Here is a 24,816-nt window from a genome sequence, read left to right as displayed (position 1 = left end):
GCTTCATTTTATCGTTGGTAAAAATTTCTATGTCTTTTCCTTTCCTTCTTAATAAGTTCCCAAGTATTTGTAACTTGATACTTTTTCAATTTGAATGCTGTTTATACTAATATATGCTGGTTGTGTCATGTTTTCACTGAAGACCATATACCTACTTGTTTTTTTTATATTGATATTTATGCCATAATTGTTGCAAGCAATATTTATGTTTATAAGTAATCGTTGTAATTCTTCTACTGTTCTTGCAACTAATACAGTGTCATCCGCGTATTCAATATTATTTATAACCTCTCCACTGATTACGATTCATTCGTTTGCTTGCAAAAGGGGTTTCTGGCAGATGCTTTCACTATAAACATTACATAGCAGCGGTGACAAGATGCCTCCCTGTCATACTCCTCTACGTATTTCTATTGCCTGTGATGTCTTATTTTCTATTTTTATGATATTTTCCTGATTCCAATATATTTATATTGAGAATTATTCGCAGATCTTTATTATCTATGTCCTCTCTTTCAAGAATATCGCTTAGCTTATCATGGCGTACTCTGTCAAACTTTGGCAAATAATTCAAGTCAAGTCAAACTGGTCAATGGTTAAGGCTTTGAAAATTCAAACTGTTTGTTAAACTAGTTTGAAAGAGTTTGAAAATAATTTATTTATTTTAGTAGATATACTTTTTTTTTTCAAGATAAAAATAATATTAAGATGTCAATTTAGATAAAAAAAAATTCGATTCAGGTCAGAATAGAGTCGTAAATTCAAGAAAATGATTCATTTACACGTAAAATTGCCTGCTTAGCAAGTTTCATTTTATCGGTGATAATTTTATGCCTTCTATTCTGTCAACGATATCATTTTTTTGTTTATTTAAATGTTGCATAGATTACGGCAAAAAATCCGTTGGATAGTTTTTTTATAATACCAAGTGTATCTGATTTAGTGAAATTGATCCGATTTTTGTGAAATTTTGTATTTTGACATAATTTCATATTTTGAAAAACTTTTATTAATATAATTTTGCCGTATTATTGACCGAAATGAAATTTTTTTTTTCTCAACTGTCACGGACAACTTGAATTTTAAAAAGTAAACATGTGCTTGAAATTATTTTCAGATCAAGCAGGCCGGGACCCCAAAACATCAATACGAGCATAAAAATTTTGTATAAAAGTATAAGAGTATAAAAAAAGTAGGGTTCAAATTTTTGCCCACTCAGTTAAACAATACTTAGATATTTTATCACCAGTATATTTTTAGGATGAAACCAATTCGTTTTTGTAACAGAGCGTTAAGTCCCGTAAAAATTAACCAATCAGTAAGCGAGAAAGTAAATTCAACTGAAATTCTTTCGGTAAGTTCCAGTTAGATTTTTAAAAAAACATTGCTTATACTTAAATAAAAAAAATATTTTGTAGATCAAAAGCTCTCGATTTTATAGTGGATCTAAAGAAAATATACTCCCTTGTAATTTTACACTACAAGAACAACATAACAAAGATGAAGATCAGTATAAAGTTGGTAAAAAAAACCGCTAATGAAATATTACCGATTGAAAATTCTAATGCATCTGACATTTCTTCCGTAAGTTTAACATTTAAGAGCATTTTATTCTCATATGAACGGTATGCGGCAAAATAAACAGTACTAAAATGCGTATGCCTCAGATTTGTATGTGTCATGCGCCGAAACGTATTAAGTGATTTCTGAACGACGTTATAACTTATGTGAATGCCATACTAATTTTAGGTGCTTCAGGATGGTTCTTAGTTTTGCAGAAAATTTTTTTATCGTGGAGTACTATTTTTGATCATACGGAAAAGGTCGAGAAATCGGTCCAAAAAGCTTAAAATCGACAATAGTTTTAGCAGGACGGGCAATCTGTCACACGGTCAGTGAGTCTCTTCGAATACTGTTCAGTGATTTTCCATATCCATCGCAATTATCAGGCCTAACCTAACTAACACCACATGATACGTACATATGGGGAATGCTGATGGAGGCAGACCGATACAATGTCTGACATTCCGGAATAACAAACTCCAATTAGATTTTTTTAGTGCCAGAGGGCATCTTTAACATCTATTTTATCGGAAACGTCGTCATGAATAATGTTGGTAAGGCTATATCATGTATACTAAATATATAGATATTCATATACATTTCAATATTCATTTCAGTACTGTTTATTTTACCGCCTACTGTATTTCCCTACTTCAGTCACTTTTTACTATGAAAAATAATTTTAGGAAATATCCTTAAGTTCCCCTCAATTTTATGGTTCACCTGACAGTATCTTCACACCTGAAGAAAGTGATAAAGATAACACAGATTCTCCAGACTTAGAAACTCCATCACCAGCTTCTGATGAAATGTTAGATTCCAATTATGTTCCCTTCGATGATTCTTCAGAAAGTGCAATAAAACTTTTAAAAGAATAAAATGTGTTGTGTACTCTGTAATATTGAAATGGATAACAGAAAAAATATAATATTTATTTAATTGGGTTTTTAGGAAAAGTCTTCAGGTTCTCCAGAAATAAATAATTTTTCTTCCCACTTTTGTCCAAAACAAGTTAACAAAGATGAGTTAAATATTGAGGTAAGTTTATTTCAAATAAGCAATATAATTCAAAGCACATACTTTTTAGGAACAATCTAATTCACCTTCGTCTTCTGTCAGCCTAAATATCCATCAACATGTGGAAGAAACTTGCAATATAAATACGAAGTCTTTAAAAAAATCTGTTTTTTGTTACTTTTGTGAATCAGTTGTATTAAATTTTCCTAGACATATACTACGAAATCATCAAAGCGAATTAGAAGTTCAAAAAATTTTGGTTTACCCTCCAAGAAGTAAAACGAGAAAGCAATTGTTATTTGCTTTGAGAAAAAAGGGAAACTATTTGTTAGGTTCTGCAAATTTAAAACCAGTTAGGAAAGGATCTGCAGATACAAACTACCTACCGTGTGACCACTGCTTCGGCATGTATTCGGCAAAAAACTTATGGCGCCACAGAAAAATATGTAATCCTTATTCAATAACCAGAAATTCCCAATCACAAGCACAAAATTTCTTATTAAGGCACCTTAAATTGGACACTTATTTAAAAGAAACTGTTTTTCCTCGAATACGAGCAGACAATGTATCACTCGTGGCTAAAAAAGATCCGCTCATTTGTGCGTTTGGCTCAAGATATTTGAAGATCCATAGAGAACAACACTTTATACCAGTAGCGTCAAGAAAAATGAGGGAATTAGCTAAAAAGCGTGTCGAAAGAAGTAGAGAGACCCATTTGGTATTTATAGACCTTGAGAAAGCATATGATAGTGTCCCGTTAAAGAAAATGTTTGAGGTCCTCAAAAGGTCCGGATTGGATTCGACGTATATCCGAGCGATATATAAATTGTACGAAAATGCAGTTAGTTGTGTAAAAATTGGAACCAGAACCTCAAATGAATTTAAAGTCACTAAAGGCCTAAAGCAAGGATGCTGTTTGTCACCGACACTCTTTAAAATATACGTCCAAGAAGCATTGAGGAATTGAAGAAATAAATGTAGATTTATGGGCATCGAAGTGGGACAAGAAACTCTGTATACATTGTTGTTTGCAGATGATCAGCTGGTGGTTGCAACCGATGAGGAAGATATAAATTATATGAATCGAAAATTATTTGAGGAATATGCCAAATGGGGGCTTACTGTAAATATAAGCAAAACAGAATATTTAAAAATTGGAGGAAATACCACAGATCTGAGGCTTGAAAACGCAGTCATAAAAGGCTGCAACCAGTATAAATATCTAGGAAGCATCATATCAGCAGATGGCAGAGTTAAGATAGATGTACAAAACCGAATAACCCAAGGGAAAAAATGCATCCGAATACTGAATTCATTACTGTGGTCTAATAAAATAAAGATGCATACCAAACTTCGCGTATACAGAGCAATTGTAGAACCAATTACCACATATGGTGCCGAATGTTGGACGATGACAAAGAATGAACGAGATAAAGTAGACGTTGTGGAAATGGATTATCTTAGAAGGTCATGTCGAGTATCGAGAATGGAAAGAATCAGGAATGAGGAAATACGAAACCGTACAGGAATTAGAGATACTCTTTCAGATAGAATACAAGGAAGGCAGTTACAATGGTATGGTCACGTGATGAGAATGGAGGAGGAGCGGTGGCCAAAGAAAGCCTTAATGTATGTTCCGCCAGAAAGAAGGAAAAGGGGAAGACCACCAAATTCCTGGAGAAGAGAAATTACAAAAACAATGCAATCTAGAGGCTTAGAAGAGGGAGATTGGAGAGATAGGAAAAGATGGAGGCTGAAATGCGGGAAGCGGCAATCGCCGTAGGACCCCCGTTATATGATGATGATGAGCTAAAATTGTTATCGAACTAAGAAAAAATAGTTCCTCAATCAAAACGCTTTTTGACTCGTTGAAACCAGAATATTACGATTCTTTAGTTTTTGCTACTAAAATAGTTTCAAAATATGATAACGAGAGCAAAACTTTTAAAGCTCCATCATTTGCTAAAAATATTGGCACTACATTAAAACAGTGTTGTGATATAGCACTTATGCTTAATGCGAAAAAGTCTGAGTTTACAGTTAGAAGTGCCAGCGCTAAAGCTGACTTAAAATCTTTAATACAAATAATAGAAGGAAATTGGAAATATGATATTTCCAGTCAAGCTGCAAATGATTTAGACATGAAAAAATGGAACAAAGTGACGTTAATACCACTAGCAAGTGACCTTATGCTATTGAAAAACTATCTCGTGCGAAGGGCAAATGAATCTTGTGATAAATTACAGAAAAATAATAATGATATTAATTCTTACGTGTTTCTGTTAGAAACTATATATTGCCGACTTATCTTATTAAATAGAAGGCGCCCTGGTGAATTAGAAAGAATGACCATACAGAGTTACATTAGCGCTAAAGATAATCAATGTTATGAAGAATTTTCTGAAGCAATTTCAGAAACCGAAAGAATTTTAATGAAAAGTTTTAGAAGAATAGTAATAAAAGGTAAAAGGGGACGTGGTGTACCCGTCCTAGTAAGTAAGGATGTACAAGAACACTTAGAAATGATTACAAAATGTAGAGATTTACTTTTAAAAACACCAAGTATTTACCTTTTTGTTAATCCAAAATTTGATAAACCAATTCGAGGGTATGAAGTAATGTCAAAATATGCTAAATTATGCGGAGCTAAAAATCCTAGTGCTCTTACATGTACAAGGCTGAGAAAACATCTAGCAACGCTAACCCAGTTGTTTACCATGTCGGAAAATGACATGGAGCAACTGGCTTCATTTATGGGTCACACATTAGGAATTCATCGATCTTCATATAGACTCCCCGATGACATTTATCAAACTGTAAAGATCTCTAAGTTGCTCCTGTTAATGGAGAAAGGTAAAGCAGGTCAATTCAAGGGAAAAAGTTTAGAAGAAATAGAGATAAATTTGGAAGAAGACATTATGGAAGATGATGATGGACACAATAACGAGGTATTTGGGGAACAAAAAAATGAAACCAATGATGTTATTGAATCAAAAGGTTCAGAAAGTTGTAATAATGAAAAAAAGGGAGTATTGGATATGAAGGCAAAAAATAAATAAAAGGGTTTTAGTTCCGTGGACAGAAAATCAGAAGAAAGTAGTCAAAATGTATTTTAAAACCCACATTAAACAAAAGAGGCCCCCCAAAAAATCGGAATGTGAAGATCTGATTTTAAAAAATCCTGATATATTAAAAAATAAAAATTGGCTCAAAATAAAGGTCTTCGTTCAAAATGAATATAAAAAGTGTTAAATGTCAAGTTTTTTTCGAAATTCAGTTTTTGCAATATATTCTGAGTTTTCGTTAAGTATTTTTATTTGTGTTTATATATTCAGTTTTGTTCATATTTTTATTATTTGTTTTTAAATATAAATAATGATTAAAATTAAATATTTATAACGAACATATATACATGTTTTTTTTTTTCGTTAGCCCTTGTTAAAAATTTACAAATGATTATCAATAATATATATATATATATAGCCCTTAAATAATCAGGTTCGTTTACAATATAACAAATAAATTACATTTGAATTCATTTTTCGTTTTCACCATCACTTTTATTGTGAACAAAAAACTGTCTACTTTGATTCAGATTTTTTGTTAAAATATATATATTATATTACTTTAAATATTAAAGAAAGATTGGAAGACTATTAAGTAGTTTTCGAATCATTATTCCAGAGGAGGACTAAACCACCGTAATATAAAAATAGGAAGAACTAAGGTCGGTAAACTATAATTTGAATATACGTAACGAAATATACGCCGACGCTGGCGACACAACAAGTAATGTGGCGATCATATTGAACTAAAGTATTCAAACGTACAAAAACATGCAATAACTCATCCATCTGAAATTTTGCTCAATGGTTTAGAATGACGTTTAGACTTCTTTTATAATGATTGCGATAAGTCCTCCGTATACGGAGGACCTACCACAGTGGAGGACCTATTATATGTAAATTTCCTATATAAGGAGGAGCTATCCACTGGTGCGTATATATATATATATATATATATATATATATATATATATATATATATATATATATATATATATATATATATATATATATATATATATATATATATATATATATATATATATATATATTTACACGACCCGACTATAGCTCCTCTTTTCAAAATGCGGTTATAAGTCGTCTTCTAGAAGGAGTGAATATCTTTAAAATATTATTCGTGTATATTAAATTTTTTGCAATTCTTATAATGTATCGAAAATAAAAACATTATAATTTTTTATACAATTACCAAATTAAAACCAATTGGTCTTCCATCTAAAATTACTATACATACCTCCTCCAATGTATATTAAATTAACAAAATAAATCTTTCTGCTATTCAAAATATACGTCAAAACTACATTACAGTGGTTTACTCCTCCAAATATAAATCAGAGACTAAACGACGGTGGATACGTAAACCAAATAATATATTAGAGTATATTTGGCGCGAAAAAATCTGTAAGCCTAACGATTTCTAACGTTTTGTTTTGTAGTGATAAAATATTCTTTATTCATATTACACGTGTAGTGCACTGGAAACTCTAGGTATGTACTTATATAATTTTTATTTTGTTACAGAACGGGTAATAAATACAATTTAATATTGTTTCAATTTAATAGGTAGTTGGATTGAATAAAACTACTAGATAATTATGCAAAATAATATATTTTCTCTCTTCTCCACATTACACATCAGATATTTTTGTACACTTTACAAATATATCTGAATGCATCTGACATTTCTTCCGTAAGTTTAACATTTAAGAGCATTTTATTCTCAAATATGAACGGTATGCGGCAAAATAAACAGTACTAAAATGCGTATGCCTCAGATTAGTATGTGTCATGCGCCGAAACGTATTAAGTGATTTCTGAACGACGTTATAACTTATGTGAATGTCATGATAATTTTAGGTGCTTCAGGATGGTTCTCAGTTTTGCAGAAATTTTTTTTATCGTGGAGTACTATTTTCGATCATACGGAAAAGGTCGCGAAATCGGTCCAAAAAGCTTAAAATCAACAATAGTTTTAGCAGGACGGGCAATCTGTCACCCGGTCAGTGAGTCTCTTCGAATACTGTTCAGTGATTTCCATACCCATCGCAATTATCAGGCCTAACCTAACTAACACCACATGATACGTACATGTATCTGTACAATGTCTGACATTCCGGAATAACAAACTCCAATTAGATTTTTTTAGTGCCAGAGGGCATCTTTAACATCTATTTTATCGGAAACGTCGTCGTGAATAATGTTGGTAAGGCTATATCATGTATACTAAATATATAGATATTCATATACATTTCAATATTTATTTCAGTACTGTTTATTTTACCGCATACTGTATTTCCCTACTTCAGTCACTTTTTACTATGAAAAATAATTTTAGGAAATATCCTTAAGTTCCACTCAATTTTATTGTTCACCTGACAGTATCTTCACACCTGAAGAAAGTGATAAAGATAACACAGATTCTCCAGACTTAGAAACTCCATCACCAGCTTCTGATAAAATGTTAGATTCCAATTATGTTCCCTTCGATGATTCTTCAGTAAGTGCAATAAAACTTTTAAAAGAATAAAATGTGTTGTGTACTTTGTAATATTGAAATGGATAACGGAAAAATATAATATTTTTTTAATTGGGTTTTTAGGAAAAGTCTTTAGGTTCTCCAGAAATAAATAATTCCCACTTTTGTCCAAAACAAGTTAACAAAGATGAGTTAAATATTGAGGTAAGTTTATTTCAAATATTTTAGCAATATAATTCAAAGCACATACTTTTTAGGAACAATCTAATTCACCTTCGTCTTCTGTCAGCCTAAATATCCATCAACATGTGGAAGAAACTTGCAATATAAATACGAAGTCTTTAAAAAAATCTGTTTTTTGTTACTTTTGTGAATCAGTTGTATTAAATTTTCCTAGACATATACTACGAAATCATCAAAGCAAATTAGAAGTTAAAAAAATTTTGGTTTACCCTCCAAGAAGTAAAACGAGAAAGCAATTGTTATTTGCTTTGAGAAAAAAGGGAAACTATTTGTTAGGTTCTGCAAATTTAAAACCAGTTAGAAAAGCGAGTTAGAAAAATGAGGGAATTAGCTAAAATTGTTATCGAACTAAGAAAAAATAGTTCCTCAATCAAAACGCTTTTTGACTCATTGAAACCAGAATATTACGATTCTTTAGTTTTTGCTACTAAAATAGTTTCAAAATATGATAACGAGAGCAAAACTTTTAAAGCTCCATCATTTGCTAAAAATATTGGCACTACATTAAAACAGTGTTGTGATATAGCACTTATGCTTAATGCGAAAAAGTCTGAGTTTACAGTTAAAAGTGCCAGCGCTAAAGCTGACTTAAAATCTTTAATACAAATAATAGAAGGAAATTGGAAATATGATATTTCCAGTCAAGCTGCAAATGATTTAGACATGAAAAAATAGAACAAAGTGACGTTAATACCACTAGCAAGTGACCTTAAGCTATTGAAAAACTATCTCGTGCGAAGGGCAAATGAATCTTGTAATAAATTACAGAAAAATAATAATGATATTAGTCCTTACATGTTTCTGTTAGAAACTATATATTGCCGTCTAATCTTATTAAATAGAAGGCGCCCTGGTGAATTAGAAAGAATGACCATACAGAGTTACATTAGCGCTAAAGATAATCAATGTTATGAAGAATTTTCTGAAACAATTTCAGAAACCGAAAGAATTGTAATGAAAAGTTTTAGAAGAATAGTAATAAAAGGTAAAAGGGGACGTGGTGTACCCCTCCTAGTAAGTAAGGATGTACAAGAACACTTAGAAATGATTACAAAATGTAGAGATTTACTTTTAAAAACACCTAGTATTTACCTTTTTGTTAATCCAAAATTTGATAAACCAATTCGAGGGTATGAAGTAATGTCAAAATATGCTAAATTATGCGGAGCTAAAAATCCTAGTGCTCTTACATGTACAAGGCTGAGAAAACATCTAGCAACGCTAACCCAGTTGTTTACCATGTCGGAAAAAGACATGGAGTAACTGGCTTCATTTATGGGGCACACATTAGGAATTCATCGATCTTCATATAGACTCCCCGATGACATTTATCAAACTGTAAATATCTCTAAGTTGCTCCTGTTAATGAAGAAAGGTAAAGCAGGTCAATTCAAGGGAAAAAGTTTAGAAGAAATAGAGATAAATTTGGAAGAAGACATTATGGAAGATGATGATGGACATAATAACGAGGTATTTGGGGAACAAAAAAATGAAACCAATGATGTTATTGAATCAAAAGGTCCAAAAAGTTGTAATAATGAAAAAAGGGAATAATTGATATGAAGGCAAAAAATAAAAAAGGGTTTTAGTTCCGTGGACAGAAAATCAGAAGAAAGTAGTCAAAATGTATTTTAAAACCCACATTAAACAAAAGAGGCCCCCCAAAAAATCGGAATGTGAAGATCTGATTTTAAAAAATCCTGATATATTAAAAAATAAAAATTGGCTCAAAATAAAGGTCTTCGTTCAAAATGAATATAAAAAGTGTTAAATGTCCAAGTTTTTTTCGAAATTCAGTTTTTGCAATATATTCTGAGTTTTCGTTAAGTATTTTTATTTGTGTTTATATGTTCAGTTTTGTTCATATTTTTATTATTTGTTTTTAAATATAAATAATGATTAAAATTAAATATTTATAACGACCATAGATACATGTTTTTTTTTCGTTAGCCCTTGTTAAAAATTTACAAATGATTATCAATAATATATATATAGCCCTTAAATATAATCAGATTCGTTTACAATATAATGTATATTCGTTTAAAATATATATATTATATTACTTTAAATATTAAAGAAAGATTGGAAGACTATTAAGTAGTTTTCGAATCATTATTCCAGAGGAGGACTAAACCACCGTAATATAAAAATAGGAAGAACTAAGGTCGGTAAACTATAATTTGAATATACATAACGAAATATACGCCGACGCTGGCGACACAACAAGTAATGTGGCGATCATATTGAACTAAAGTATTCAAACGTACAAAAACATGCAATAACTCATCCATCTGAAATTTTGCTCAATGGTTTAGAATGACGTTTAGACTTCATTTATAATGATTGCGATAAGTCCTCCGTATACGGAGGACCTACCACAGTGGAGGACCTATTATATGTAAATTTCCTATATAAGGAGGAGCTATCCACTGGTGCGTATATATATATATATATATATATATATATATATATATATATATATATATATATATATATATATATATATATATATATATTTACACGACCCGACTATAGCTCCTCTTTTCAAAATGCGGTTATAAGTCGTCTTCTAGAAGGAGTGAATATCTTTAAAATATTATTCGTGTATATTAATTTTTTTACAATTCTTATAATGTATCGAAAATAAAAACATTATAATTTTTTATACAATTACCAAATTAAAATCAATTGGTCTTCCATCTAAAATTACTATACATACCTCCTCCAATGTATATTAAATTAACAAAATAAATCTTTCTGCTATTCAAAATATACGTCAAAACTACATTACAGTGGTTTACTCCTCCAAATATAAATCAGAGACTAAACGACGGTGGATACGTAAACCAAATAATATATTAGAGTATATTTGGCGCGAAAAAATCTGTAAGCCTAACGATTTCTAATGTTTTGTTTTGCAGTGATAAAATATTCTTTATTCATATTACACGTGTAGTGCACTGGAAACTCTAGGTATGTACTTATATAATTTTTATTTTGTTACAGAACGGGTAATAAATACAATTTAATATTGTTTCAATTTAATAGGTAGTTGGATTGAACAAAACTACTAGATAATTATGCAAAATAATATATTTTCTGTCTTCTCCACATTACACATCAGATATTTTTGTACACTTTACAAATATATCTGAACTACATTTATAAACACATATTATACAGTGTATCAAGGGATTGATTTAACTATACATGTAATGGATCAAACATTTTTGAATCTCGTTTTGCTATTTTGGCGTCTCGGCTGGTTAGAGTTGCACAAGTTTGACTTGAATGTTTGAAATTGACTTGAGTTTGACTTAATTTCCAGTCAAACTCAAGTCAATCCTTCTGACAAATAATTTTTCTTCCTGTGTCACTCCTATCGGAGATTGGAAATCATCAAGGCTATCCTGACCTTGTTTACAGCTGACCTAAAGAGTTCATTAGTGGTGCAGCCAAAAAACTCTTTCAAAATCCGCAACCATTCTTTTACGGTCCAGATTCCGTTTTCCTTTTATTTTTCCTTGAATTATATTTTGAAGTAATGCGTATTTATGTCCTTTCATTAGGTGGCCCAAATATTCTTTGCTTCATTTTATCGTTGGTAAAAATTTCTGGGTCTTTTCCTTTCCTTCTTAATAAGTTCCCAAGTATTTGTAACTTGATACTTTTTCAATTTGAATGCTGTTTATACTAATATATGCTGGTTGTGTCATGTTTTCACTGAAGACCATATACCTACTTGTTTTCTTATATTGATATTTATGCCATAATTGTTGCAAGCAATATTTATGTTTGTAAGTAATCGTTGTAATTCTTCTACTGTTCTTGCAACTAATACAGTGTCATCCGCGTATTCAATATTATTTATAACCTCTCCACTGATTACGATTCATTCGTTTGCTTGCAAAAGGGGTTTCTGGCAGATGCTTTCACTATAAACATTACATAGCAGCGGTGACAAGATGCCTCCCTGTCATACTCCTCTACGTATTTCTATTGCCTGTGATGTCTTATTTTTTATTTTTATGATATTTTCCTGATTCCAATATATTTATATTGAGAATTATTCGCAGATCTTTATTATCTATGTCCTCTCTTTCAAGAATATCGCTTAGCTTATCATGGCGTACTCTGTCAAACTTTGGCAAATAATTCAAGTCAAGTCAAACTGGTCAATGGTTAAGGCTTTGAAAATTCAAACTGTTTGTTAAACTAGTTTGAAAGAGTTTGAAAATAATTTATTTATTTTAGTAGATATACTTTTTTTTTCAAGATAAAAATAATATTAAGATGCCAATTTAGATAAAAAAAATTCGATTCAGGTCAGAATAGAGTCGTAAATTCAAGAAAATGATTCATTTACACGTAAAATTGCCTGCTTAGCAAGTTTCATTTTATCGGTGATAATTTTATGCCTTCTATTCTGTCAACGATATCATTTTTTTGTTTATTTAAATGTTGCATAGATTACGGCAAAAAATCCGTTGGATAGTTTTTTTATAATACCAAGTGTATCTGATTTAGTGAAATTGATCCGATTTTTGTGAAATTTTGTATTTTGACATAATTTCATATTTTGAAAAACTTTTATTAATATAATTTTGCCGTATTATTGACCGAAATGAAATTTTTTTTTCTCAACTGTCACGGACAACTTGAATTTTAAAAAGTAAACATGTGCTTGAAATTATTTTCAGATCAAGCAGGCCGGGACCCCAAAACATCAATACGAGCATAAAAATTTTGTATAAAAGTATAAGAGTATAAAAAAAGTAGGGTTCAAATTTTTGCCCACTCAGTTAAACAATACTTAGATATTTTATCACCAGTATATTTTTAGGATGAAACCAATTCGTTTTTGTAACAGAGCGTTAAGTCCCGTAAAAATTAACCAATCAGTAAGCGAGAAAGTAAATTCAACTGAAATTCTTTCGGTAAGTTCCAGTTAGATTTTTAAAAAAACATTGCTTATACTTAAATAAAAAAAATATTTTGTAGATCAAAAGCTCTCGATTTTATAGTGGATCTAAAGAAAATATACTCCCTTGTAATTTTACACTACAAGAACAACATAACAAAGATGAAGATCAGTATAAAGTTGGTAAAAAAACCGCTAATGAAATATTACCGATTGAAAATTCTAATGCATCTGACATTTCTTCCGTAAGTTTAACATTTAAGAGCATTTTATTCTCAAATATCAACGGTATGCGGCAAAATAAACAGTACTAAAATGCGTATGCCTCAGATTTGTATGTGTCATGCGCCGAAACGTATTAAGTGATTTCTGAACGACGTTATAACTTATGTGAATGCCATGATAATTTTAGGTGCTTCAGGATGGTTCTTAGTTTTGCAGAAAATTTTTTTATCGTGGAGTACTATTTTCGATCATACGGAAAAGGTCGCGAAATCGGTCCAAAAAGCTTAAAATCGACAATAGTTTTAGCAGGACGGGCAATCTGTCACATGGTCAGTGAGTCTCTTCGAATACTGTTCAGTGATTTTCCATATCCATCGCAATTGTCAGGCCTAACCTAACTAACACCACATGATACGTACATATGGGGAATGCTGATGGAGGCAGACCGATACAATGTCTGACATTCCGGAATAACAAACTCCAATTAGATTTTTTTAGTGCCAGAGGGCATCTTTAACATCTATTTTATCGGAAACGTCGTCATGAATAATGTTGGTAAGGCTATATCATGTATACTAAATATATAGATATTCATATACATTTCAATATTCATTTCAGTACTGTTTATTTTACCGCCTACTGTATTTCCCTACTTCAGTCACTTTTTACTATGAAAAATAATTTTAGGAAATATCCTTAAGTTCCCCTCAATTTTATGGTTCACCTGACAGTATCTTCACACCTGAAGAAAGTGATAAAGATAACACAGATTCTCCAGACTTAGAAACTCCATCACCAGCTTCTGATGAAATGTTAGATTCCAATTATGTTCCCTTCGATGATTCTTCAGTAAGTGCAATAAAACTTTTAAAAGAATAAAATGTGTTGTGTACTCTGTAATATTGAAATGGATAACAGAAAAAATATAATATTTATTTAATTGGGTTTTTAGGAAAAGTCTTCAGGTTCTCCAGAAATAAATAATTTTTCTTCCCACTTTTGTCCAAAACAAGTTAACAAAGATGAGTTAAATATTGAGGTAAGTTTATTTCAAATAAGCAATATAATTCAAAGCACATACTTTTTAGGAACAATCTAATTCACCTTCGTCTTCTGTCAGCCTAAATATCCATCAACATGTGGAAGAAACTTGCAATATAAATACGAAGTCTTTAAAAAAATCTGTTTTTTGTTACTTTTGTGAATCAGTTGTATTAAATTTTCCTAGACATATACTACGAAATCATCAAAGCGAATTAGAAGTTCAAAAAATTTTGGTTTACCCTCCAAGAAGTAAAACGAGAAAGCAATTGTTATTTGCTTTGAGAAAAAAGGGAAACTATTTGTTAGGTTCTGCAAATTTAAAACCAGTTAGGAAAGGATCTGCAGATACAAACTACCTACCGTGTGATCACTGCTTCGGCATGTATTCGGCAAAAAACTTATGGCGCCACAGAAAAATATGTAATCCTTATTCAGTAACCAGAAATTCCCAATCACAAGCACAAAATTTCTTATTAAGGCACCTTAAATTGGACACTTATTTAAAAGAAACTGTTTTTCCTCGAATACGAGCAGACAATGTATCACTCGTGGCTAAAAAAGATCCGCTCATTTGTGCGTTTGGCTCAAGATATTTGAAGATCCATAGAGAACAACACTTTATACCAGTAGCGTCAAGAAAAATGAGGGAATTAGCTAAAATTGTTATCGAACTAAGAAAAAATAGTTCCTCAATCAAAACGCTTTTTGGCTCGTTGAAACCAGAATATTACGATTCTTTAGTTTTTGCTACTAAAATAGTTTCAAAATATGATAACGAGAGCAAAACTTTTAAAGCTCCATCATTTGCTAAAAATATTGGCACTACATTAAAACAGTGTTGTGATATAGCACTTATGCTTAATGCGAAAAAGTCTGAGTTTACAGTTAGAAGTGCCAGCGCTAAAGCAGACTTAAAATCTTTAATACAAATAATAGAAGGAAATTGGAAATATGATATTTCCAGTCAAGCTGCAAATGATTTAGACATGAAAAAATGAAACAAAGTGACGTTAATACCACTAGCAAGTGACCTTATGCTATTGAAAAACTATCTCGTGCGAAGGGCAAATGAATCTTGTGATAAATTACAGAAAAATAATAATGATATTAATTCTTACGTGTTTCTGTTAGAAACTATATATTGCCGTCTTATCTTATTAAATAGAAGGCGCCCTGGTGAATTAGAAAGAATGACCATACAGAGTTACATTAGCGCTAAAGATAATCAATGTTATAAAGAATTTTCTGAAGCAATTTCAGAAACCGAAAGAATTTTAATGAAAAGTTTTAGAAGAATAGTAATAAAAGGTAAAAGGGGACGTGGTGTACCCGTCCTAGTAAGTAAGGATGTACAAGAACACTTAGAAATGATTACAAAATGTAGAGATTTACTTTTAAAAACACCAAGTATTTACCTTTTTGTTAATCCAAAATTTGATAAACCAATTCGAGGGTATGAAGTAATGTCAAAATATGCTAAATTATGCGGAGCTAAAAATCCTAGTGCTCTTACATGTACAAGGCTGAGAAAACATCTAGCAACGCTAACCCAGTTGTTTACCATGTCGGAAAATGACATGGAGCAACTGGCTTCATTTATGGGTCACACATTAGGAATTCATCGATCTTCATATAGACTCCCCGATGACATTTATCAAACTGTAAAGATCTCTAAGTTGCTCCTGTTAATGGAGAAAGGTAAAGCAGGTCAATTCAAGGGAAAAAGTTTAGAAGAAATAGAGATAAATTTGGAAGAAGACATTATGGAAGATGATGATGGACATAATAACGAGGTATTTGGGGAACAAAAAAATGAAACCAATGATGTTATTGAATCAAAAGGTTCAGAAAGTTGTAATAATGAAAAAAAGGGAATATTGGATATGAAGGCAAAAAAATAAAAAAAGGGTTTTAGTTCCGTGGACAGAAAATCAGAAGAAAGTAGTCAAAATGTATTTTAAAACCCACATTAAACAAAAGAGGCCCCCCAAAAAATCGGAATGTAAAGATCTGATTTTAAAAGATCCTGATATATTAAAAAATAAAAATTGGCTCAAATTAAAGGTCTTCGTTCAAAATGAATATAAAAAGTGTTAAATGTCAAGTTTTTTTCGAAATTCAGTTTTTGCAATATATTCTGAGTTTTCGTTAAGTATTTTTATTTGTGAAATCGTAGGCTTCCACGATGGGTAGTTAGCAACGGTAACTCAGTTACTCAACGCAACCAGAGGCGAATACTAACTACCAAGATGGGCATTTGGTCACAGTAACTCAACTACTCAACGCAGCCAGAGGTGAAAACCAAATGCCAGGACAGGGATTCACGTCCAACAGCTCAGAACACTAACGCGTCGAGAGGCAGGGAGTGAATCCGACGATTACTCCGCTACCGCTCTATTTATAGTCACACTCCGTGGCGCGAACGTCAAGAAGCGCGCGCTGGCCAATCATGTGGCTGCATCGTGGTAGCGGGACCGGACGGCGGCTCTAGACTAAGATTCCAGATGGGAGACAAGTAGTATCCTTCCTCTCGATTGATATTATGTGGATTTTTTCGGATCTCTAGAGATTCGCGGATTTTCCTGGAATAAAAGAAGGGGCTCTTAGAAATAATATGGGTTTTTTCAAACAATATGGAATGACCGGTTTCTTGACAGTGTTCTGCAACTGCAGAATGGGAGAAAAGACCTGATCGAATGCATCTTTGATGCTCTTGAATACGAGTTTTGACGGAACGACCAGTTTCGCCAATATACACTTGTCCACAGGAACAAGGAATAGAATAGACACCACAGGAAGATAGGGGCGGTAATGGGTCCTTAGGAGAGGGTAGATATTGTGGAGATTTTCTTGGGTGGTCGAAAAGTAGTCCTGATACCTTCTTTGCGAAGAATTTTGCCAATCCTATCAGTGACACTTCGAATATACGGAAGAAAAGCCACAGGAGTATTACCCGAAGATTCTGAATTTGTCGTCCTAGGGTGTAAAGGGGGATGTAGATGTCGGTGTGTAATATTTTGAATTGTGGACTTGGAGTAACCGTTGGCGACAAGGGTTTTTTGCAGATGGCCAAGTTCTTCTCTAAGGTTGTCAGGTTCAGAAATCGAAATGGCCCGATGGATGAGAGAGTTGATCACAGAATTCTTTTGGGCAGGATGGTGGTGTGATGAAGCATGTAGGTAACGATTCGTGTGAGTCTTTTTTCTATAAACAGAGTGACCCAATCGGCCATTGGGCTTGGAGGTGACTAACACATCGAGAAAGGGAAGGGACCGATTATTTTCTACTTCCATTGTGAATTTTATACTCGGATGTTGTGAGTTAAGATGATCTAGGAAGGGAGAAAGGGTATGTTGACCATGGGGCCAGATGATAAATGTATCATCAACGTAGCGGAACCAGACTTTTGGTTTTAAGGGGTAAGATTCTAGGGCTAAAGACTCAAAGGCTTCCATGAACATGTCAGCAATGACAGGGGAAAGGGGAGAACCCATTGGTGTTCCAGATATTTGTTTGTAGAAATTGCCTCTAAAAGAAAAATATGTTGAAAGGAGTCATTTTTCCGCAAGATCTGCCAAAACCAAAGACTTGTTATCATTGGTCAAGTGATCTCGCAGAACAACTAGAGAGTCATGTATGGGGATATTGGTAAATAGGGATGATACATCGAAACTGACGAGAATGTCTTGGGGATCAACCGTGAGGGAGGAGATTAAGGTGATGAAATGTGTGGAATTTCGTACATAAGAAGAGGTACGACCAGTATAGGTCTTAAACTGATTCGACAAGTACTTTGCGAGTTTGTAGGTAGGAGAGTTAATCATAGTCACAATGGGACGAAGAGGTACGTTGTCTTTATGGATTTTGGGAAGACCGTAAATTCTGGGGCAGATGGAGTTTTTCGGAACTATGGACTTCTTAACATCATCGGAAAGATCGGATTGTTTGATGGCATGGGAAATTTCGCGTTCGACTCTAGGAGTGGGATCTCGAGAAATTGTATTATAACAGGATGTATCCCTAAGTAAGTCGTTTACTTTCTCTATGTAGGAAGGAGTATCCAGGATGACTGTGGCATTACCTTTGTCTGCAGGAAGGATTATTATCTCAGAAAGAGAACGGAGATTTTTAAGAGCTATGAATTCCTCACGAGATATATTGGAAGTAGGGATTTTGGCTGTATCAAGACATTTAGCGACGTCAAAGCGGATACGGTCGGCTGGAATTTTGGGAATTGTGCGGAGTGCCGCTTCCACATTTGAAACTATTTCTTCGGTAGGAATTCTGGAAGGAGTGATAGCAAAATTAAGACCTTTAGATAGAAGACTGCTTTCTGCACTTGTTAATTGGTGAGAAGAAAGATTAACGACGGTGTTAGTAAGAGGTGAATGAGAAGTAGAAGTGATGGAATGTGATTTTTTCTTAGATACAAGGGATTGGAATTTCTTTTTGTGAGTTTCGTTGCTTAGAAGAAGGATTTTATCGGCTTGATGATAGGAAATGCGGTCTAAAAGTGACCAATCATCGACACTAAGAATACTGGAGAGTTCAAGATGCAGCTTAAAAAGTTTTTGGGATTGAAAATTAATAACTGCAGAATGGGAGAAAAGACCTGATCGAATGCATCTTTGATGCTCTTGAATACGAGTTTTGACTTGGTAGTTAGTATTCGCCTCTGGTTGCGTTGAGTAACTGAGTTACCGTTGCTAACTACCCATCTTCCTGTCTCTTGTTTTTCTTTTTCTTTTTCTTTTTTTGTTCTCCTGAAGAAGCTACATACAATTGTAGCGAAACGTCGAGATGAACCCACTTTTGGGTCACTCACAAATGACACGGTCCAAACCCGGAAGACGAATAAACTATAATTCTGACTCTGGCCGTGGAAGCCTACGATTTCATTTGACCAACCTCTACGGGGAGGTTATATTCCGCAAAACCTCAGAGTTCTCCAATCTTCGCTCTAAAGTTTCATCTCTACTTTCTTCGCTCACCTTCCTCTCTAGATGTCGTGATAATAACTTGGTTCCCAATTTTCTTGTTCTAAAACATCACATTTCCTCTTCATCTTCTTCCCGAATTCTACATCGAGCCAGCCTATCTCTACTTCGTGAACGGATTCAACATATTCGAAAAACCCTTAATTTTCAATCCCAAAAACTTTTTAAGCTGCATCTTGAACTCTCCAGTATTCTTAGTGTCGATGATTGGTCACTTTTAGACCGCATTTCCTATCATCAAGCCGATAAAACACCGTCGTTAATCTTTCTTCTCACCAATTAACAAGTGCAGAAAGCAGTCTTCTATCTAAAGGTCTTAATTTTGCTATCACTCCTTCCAGAATTCCTACCGAAGAAATAGTTTCAAATGTGGAAGTGGCACTCCGCACAATTCCCAAAATTCCAGCCGACGTGAATCCCTGTCCTGGCATTTGGTTTTCACCTCTGGCTGCGTTGAGTAGTTGAGTTACTGTGACCAAATGCCCATCTTGGTAGTTAGTATTCGCCTCTGGTTGCGTTGAGTAACTGAGTTACCGTTGCTAACTACCCATCTTCCTGTCTCTTGTTTTTCTTTTTCTTTTTTTGTTCTCCTGAAGAAGCTACATACAATTGTAGCGAAACGTCGAGATGAACCCACTTTTGGGTCACTCACAAATGACACGGTCCAAACCCGGAAGACGAATAAACTATTATTTTTATTTGTGTTTATATATTCAGTTTTGTTCATATTTTTATTATTTGTTTTTAAATATAAATAATGATTAAAATTAAATATTTATAACGAACATATATACATGTTTTTTTTTCGTTAGCCCTTGTTAAAAATTTGCAAATGATTATCAATAATATATATATAGCCCTTAAATAATCAGATTCGTTTACAATATAACAAATACCTTACATTTGAATTCATTTTTCGTTTTCACCATCACTTTTATTGTGAACAAAAAACTGTCTACTTTGATTCAGATTTTTTGTTAAAATATATATATTATATTACTTTAAATATTAAAGAAAGATTGGAAGACTATTAAGTAGTTTTCGAATCATTATTCCAGAGGAGGACTAAACCACCGTAATATAAAAATAGGAAGAACTAAGGTCGGTAAACTATAATTTGAATATACGTAACGAAATATACGCCGACGCTGGCGACACAACAAGTAATGTGGCGATAATATTGAACTAAAGTATTCAAACGTACAAAAACATGCAATAACTCATCCATCTGAAATTTTGCTCAATGGTTTAGAATGACGTTTAGACTTCTTTTATAATGATTGCGATAAGTCCTCCGTATACGGAGGACCTACCACAGTGGAGGACCTATTATATGTAAATTTCCTATATAAGGAGGAGCTATCCACTGGTGCGTATATATATATATATATATATATATATATATATATATATATATATATATATATATATATATATATATATATATATATATATCTACGGCATAAAGTGGACTCCGCCCATGTTAAAATTCAGGTTTAATTGAGCTCCGTGGTCAAGTGGATACCGATATACGGAGCTCACTTGACCATTCCATAATATTGGTTCTGTCGATTCATCAACATGTAGAGTTTAATAATTTATAAAAATTTTTTGGAGCCCGTAAATACCCCTGTATCATAAATGTATATCGTTTAGTTCACGAGTATATATTATAGGGGTCGTTCAGATCTTTTTCATTGTATATTTGAACCATACGTTTATCGGTTTAAGTAAGCTCTGAGAGTTTGGCAACTGTGCGATTATACCGTATATTTTCAACATATACCCTGAACGGTTTATATGGGCTTCTTATTTTTATCTACTATTTGTAGACAGTGTAATGTCATATGCACTACACTGTGTAACAGAGGATATCTTATTACCTGGTATAACTACGTACTAAAAGGTAACTGGTTCTTTAAAAAACAGGTATATAGATACAAAAGGATTTCGGCTTATTATTTAATGGAATGTTCGCTTGCATAGAAAATTTTATTTTTTCTGCATTTTTAGAAATATTGTTTTTTTATTTAATATAATTTATTAGTTCAATGCCGAATTCGATGTTTTTTTTTATTACAGAAATTTCGTAATGTATTTTGTTTACGTGAGTATGTCTTTGTACGTTTTATGTAAGCACCCGATTAATAAAAACTACTTTTATTTCATCTACTCTTCTGCGATATCTTGTATAAAGCTTTTTTATTATTTTAGTTCTGGTCTTATTTGTATACTCGATATCTCGTATACTATATCTCGATAGAAGGTTATCTCAAAATAAATATGGTTAAGTGCTGCAATAGATATTTTTGTGTTAAAATGGGTAGTAGTGTTGTGCACAAAACGAAAGAATGGTTAATTTGCCTATCAAGGTATATTCGGCAGCAGAAGCATATAGTGCAAGCGTCTATGTTTTAAAGGCGGAAGGACGTACGCCTCATTTTTAGCTGACAAGCTTGCGAAGAATATTATTTCTGGTCCTCAATTTACCTTTTAGTTTTAAACAATGATCTGTGACTGATCCCGTGGGATACAAACTATTTTCAAGAAATTTATAGGAAGTCTACAGTTCAACAATTTCATGACATTATTGGATGTTCAGTTTGTGAAAGCGTCTATGTTAGGGAAATTGAGGAGCGCACATGAGTTTTTCAGGGGTTTTGGCTGAAAATTGATTCATAGTTTATTTTTATTGTGCAATAATAGGTGTATCGTCTTTATAATATTAGTCCTATTATCTACTGGTATAAGTTGATCGTTTGGGTAAATGTTATACAGTGTAGGTGCTTTTATGCTACCCCAAGCGAGACCGTTCTTCATCTGCTATTCATAACATTGAGTGATACAAAAAATATTCTCTTGTGTAGGCATACGCCAATAATATAAGTGAGTTTGTTATCTAAGGGAATATCATATAGTTTTTCGAGAAATATTTGGTAATTTAAGGTGTCATAAGCGGCATTTAGATTGAAAAATACCACCCCTGATACCCGACATTTTTCGTACCCGTCTTTGATGTGTTGGGTAAGATTTAGCATTTGTAATGTACATGATCTTCCCTATCTATAGCCACTTTTGTCTTTTAATTTGAGATTTTCTTAAAATATCGGTGAAATCATATTAACGATCTTGTGCAAAAGTATTTTAAATAGCTGATAAAATAAAGATATTGGCCGATAGTTTTTGTGTTCGTTGGAGTTTTTGCCAGGTTTAAGCGAAGTAACAACTTTGGCTTGTCTCTAGATTTTGGGTGTTTCCATAATTTGAATACAGTTGTTCATCATCCGGATAAGCCATTGTGATGTTTTTGGTCTAGATTTCGTAATAAGCTTTGTGCTCAGATCCTCAATGTCGGTAGTTGTATTATTTTTCATTAAATATGTAAATGGTGGATCCAAGCTCAACATCGTTGAAAGGTTCTCTGAAAGCTGACTGGTGTTGTCCTTTCTTACTTTGAGTTATTCTTTGCTTTTTTTCCGACAGAGATAGCATGTCTATAATTATAATGTGGTTTTCAGCGATAAGCTTTATACCAAATACCCTACGTTAGGCCCTATATGTGTTTCCTGCACTATAAATAAGTCAGATTCGTGTTTAGCGCATATGTCTGATAAGTTTAAGTAAAGCAAAGTTTCTTGATCTCTAGATATACCCTTAACAGTTATAAACATATGTTATTAGAATAGTTGGTCCTAAAAAGGACCAATTTAACAAAATCATATTAAAGGGGTGACTGAAGAATTAGCCGATTAATTATTTAATCATTACCCTGGGTATGCCCGATTGTGGTGATCTTCTTAGTACTTAAATTTTCGTAAAGGCTCGTTCTTTGAACCCCATAAGTAATGCCTAATATTTTACTTTTTATTGAAAATTTAAATTTTACATGCCGTGTATTACTTTTTGACGATATTTCGAATCAGATTTGTATAGTAATAATTTAAGGTATTAAAGAGCCTGTTTGTGGTAAATAAATAGGTTTGTGATATCGTTCGTAACTCATATATAGATAATAAAAAAATAAAAAGTTAAAATAGGTGTAAAAAATTTCAACTTCATACATCGGCGCCATTGTTCAGGTGATGAATTTATCACAGATATCAAAGGTTACATTTTAATTCAAGGTTCTATTTGCGTATTTTCAATATTATAAGAGTAGGAAAAGACATGTTTATGCTTTTATTTTTTTTTTTTAAATCTATTCTATTTTCTTTCTAGAGTTCCGTCTTTTTTGAACGACCTGTGGTCTTTTTTCAATTGGACACTTGTCTAAGGCTATGACAAATACTCTGTCCTCTGCTATTCTACATTAATATGACTGATTCATTTTCTCTTTCTTGCAGCTATTTTATTGTTTATCCTGTCAATCCTGTGTATCTTTTTCTTCTTCTTCTTTTTATATAGACATGACTCTGTCTGTTTTTCAATGTGTCTCCAGTAAGTTGCCGTTCCATGGTTTTCGTGGTCTTCTTACTGATCGTCTTCCTATTGGGTAACCGTCTCTTGCCATGTCTACTACTCCATTTGTTGTCATTCGGCTTATATGATCTTTCCATTCTACTCTTCTATTTCTTAACCAGTTCTTGATGTTCTTCACCTTGTATCTACATCTTATATCTGTACTTCTAGCTCTGTCCCATAGTGTCTTACCATCAATTTTTCTAAGTGTTTTTATCTCTGTTGTTTCTAACATCCTTTTTGTTCTCTCTGTGTCAGGTATTGTTTGTGCTGTGTATGTCATTATTGGTCTGATAACTGTTTTGTAAATTCTGCCTTTGGTTTCTTTCACGATATTTTCATTTCTTCATATTGTTTCATTTAGGCAGCCTGCGGCTCTGTTTGCTCTATTCAGTGGATCTTCCACTTAAGTTTCGAGTTTTCCGTAGCTAGATAATATGATACCTAGATATTAAAACTCCATCACTTGTTCTATTATCTGACCTTAAAACTCCAATTAACATATTAGTAAACTTGCTGTTGTAACCATGCATTTTGTCTTTTTTGAGGAAATTAACATGTTAAATTTTCTGGCGGTTATATGAAATTGGTGTAGCATACGTTGTAAATCATCTTCACTTTGAAAGAATAGTATTGCGTCGTCTGCATAGCAGATTATTTTAATTTGTTTTTCTCCCATTTGGTATCCTCTTTTATTTCTTACTTTTTTAATATTTCATCCATAATCCGGTTGAACAATAGAGAACTCATTAAATCTCCCTGTCTTATCCCATTATCAGCTTCAAT

The 24,816-nt window shown here is 32.7% G+C and overlaps 1 protein-coding gene across 1 annotated transcript; it reads left to right on the top strand.

Moving 5' to 3' along the window:
• The first annotated feature begins 10,929 nt into the window (after positions 1 to 10,929).
• Positions 10,930 to 15,573, top strand: LOC140442256 (uncharacterized). The gene is made up of 6 exons (XM_072533332.1): positions 10,930 to 11,358; positions 13,229 to 13,322; positions 13,387 to 13,551; positions 14,219 to 14,380; positions 14,484 to 14,570; positions 14,620 to 15,573. Exons 2-6 carry the CDS (start codon positions 13,230 to 13,232, stop codon positions 15,571 to 15,573), a joined length of 1,461 nt encoding a protein of 486 aa, XP_072389433.1. The 5' UTR covers positions 10,930 to 11,358; position 13,229.
• The last annotated feature ends 9,243 nt before the right edge of the window (positions 15,574 to 24,816 follow it).

Source organism: Diabrotica undecimpunctata, chromosome 5 (genome assembly GCF_040954645.1).
Source record: "Diabrotica undecimpunctata isolate CICGRU chromosome 5, icDiaUnde3, whole genome shotgun sequence".
NCBI classification, from domain to species: domain Eukaryota; kingdom Metazoa; phylum Arthropoda; class Insecta; order Coleoptera; family Chrysomelidae; genus Diabrotica; species Diabrotica undecimpunctata.
The sequence above is the reverse complement of the archived record's forward strand: the minus strand, read 5'-3'. Positions and strand labels throughout refer to the sequence as shown.

Bases quoted from the DNA above. Each gene is read 5' to 3' on its own strand.
- LOC140442256 (XM_072533332.1), top strand. From the start codon at position 13,230: ATGAAACCAATTCGTTTTTGTAACAGAGCGTTAAGTCCCGTAAAAATT. The intron at 13,323-13,386 runs GTAAGTTCCAGT...AATATTTTGTAG, and splicing joins ATTCAACTGAAATTCTTTCG to ATCAAAAGCTCTCGATTTTA. The intron at 13,552-14,218 runs GTAAGTTTAACA...AAATAATTTTAG, and splicing joins ATGCATCTGACATTTCTTCC to GAAATATCCTTAAGTTCCCC.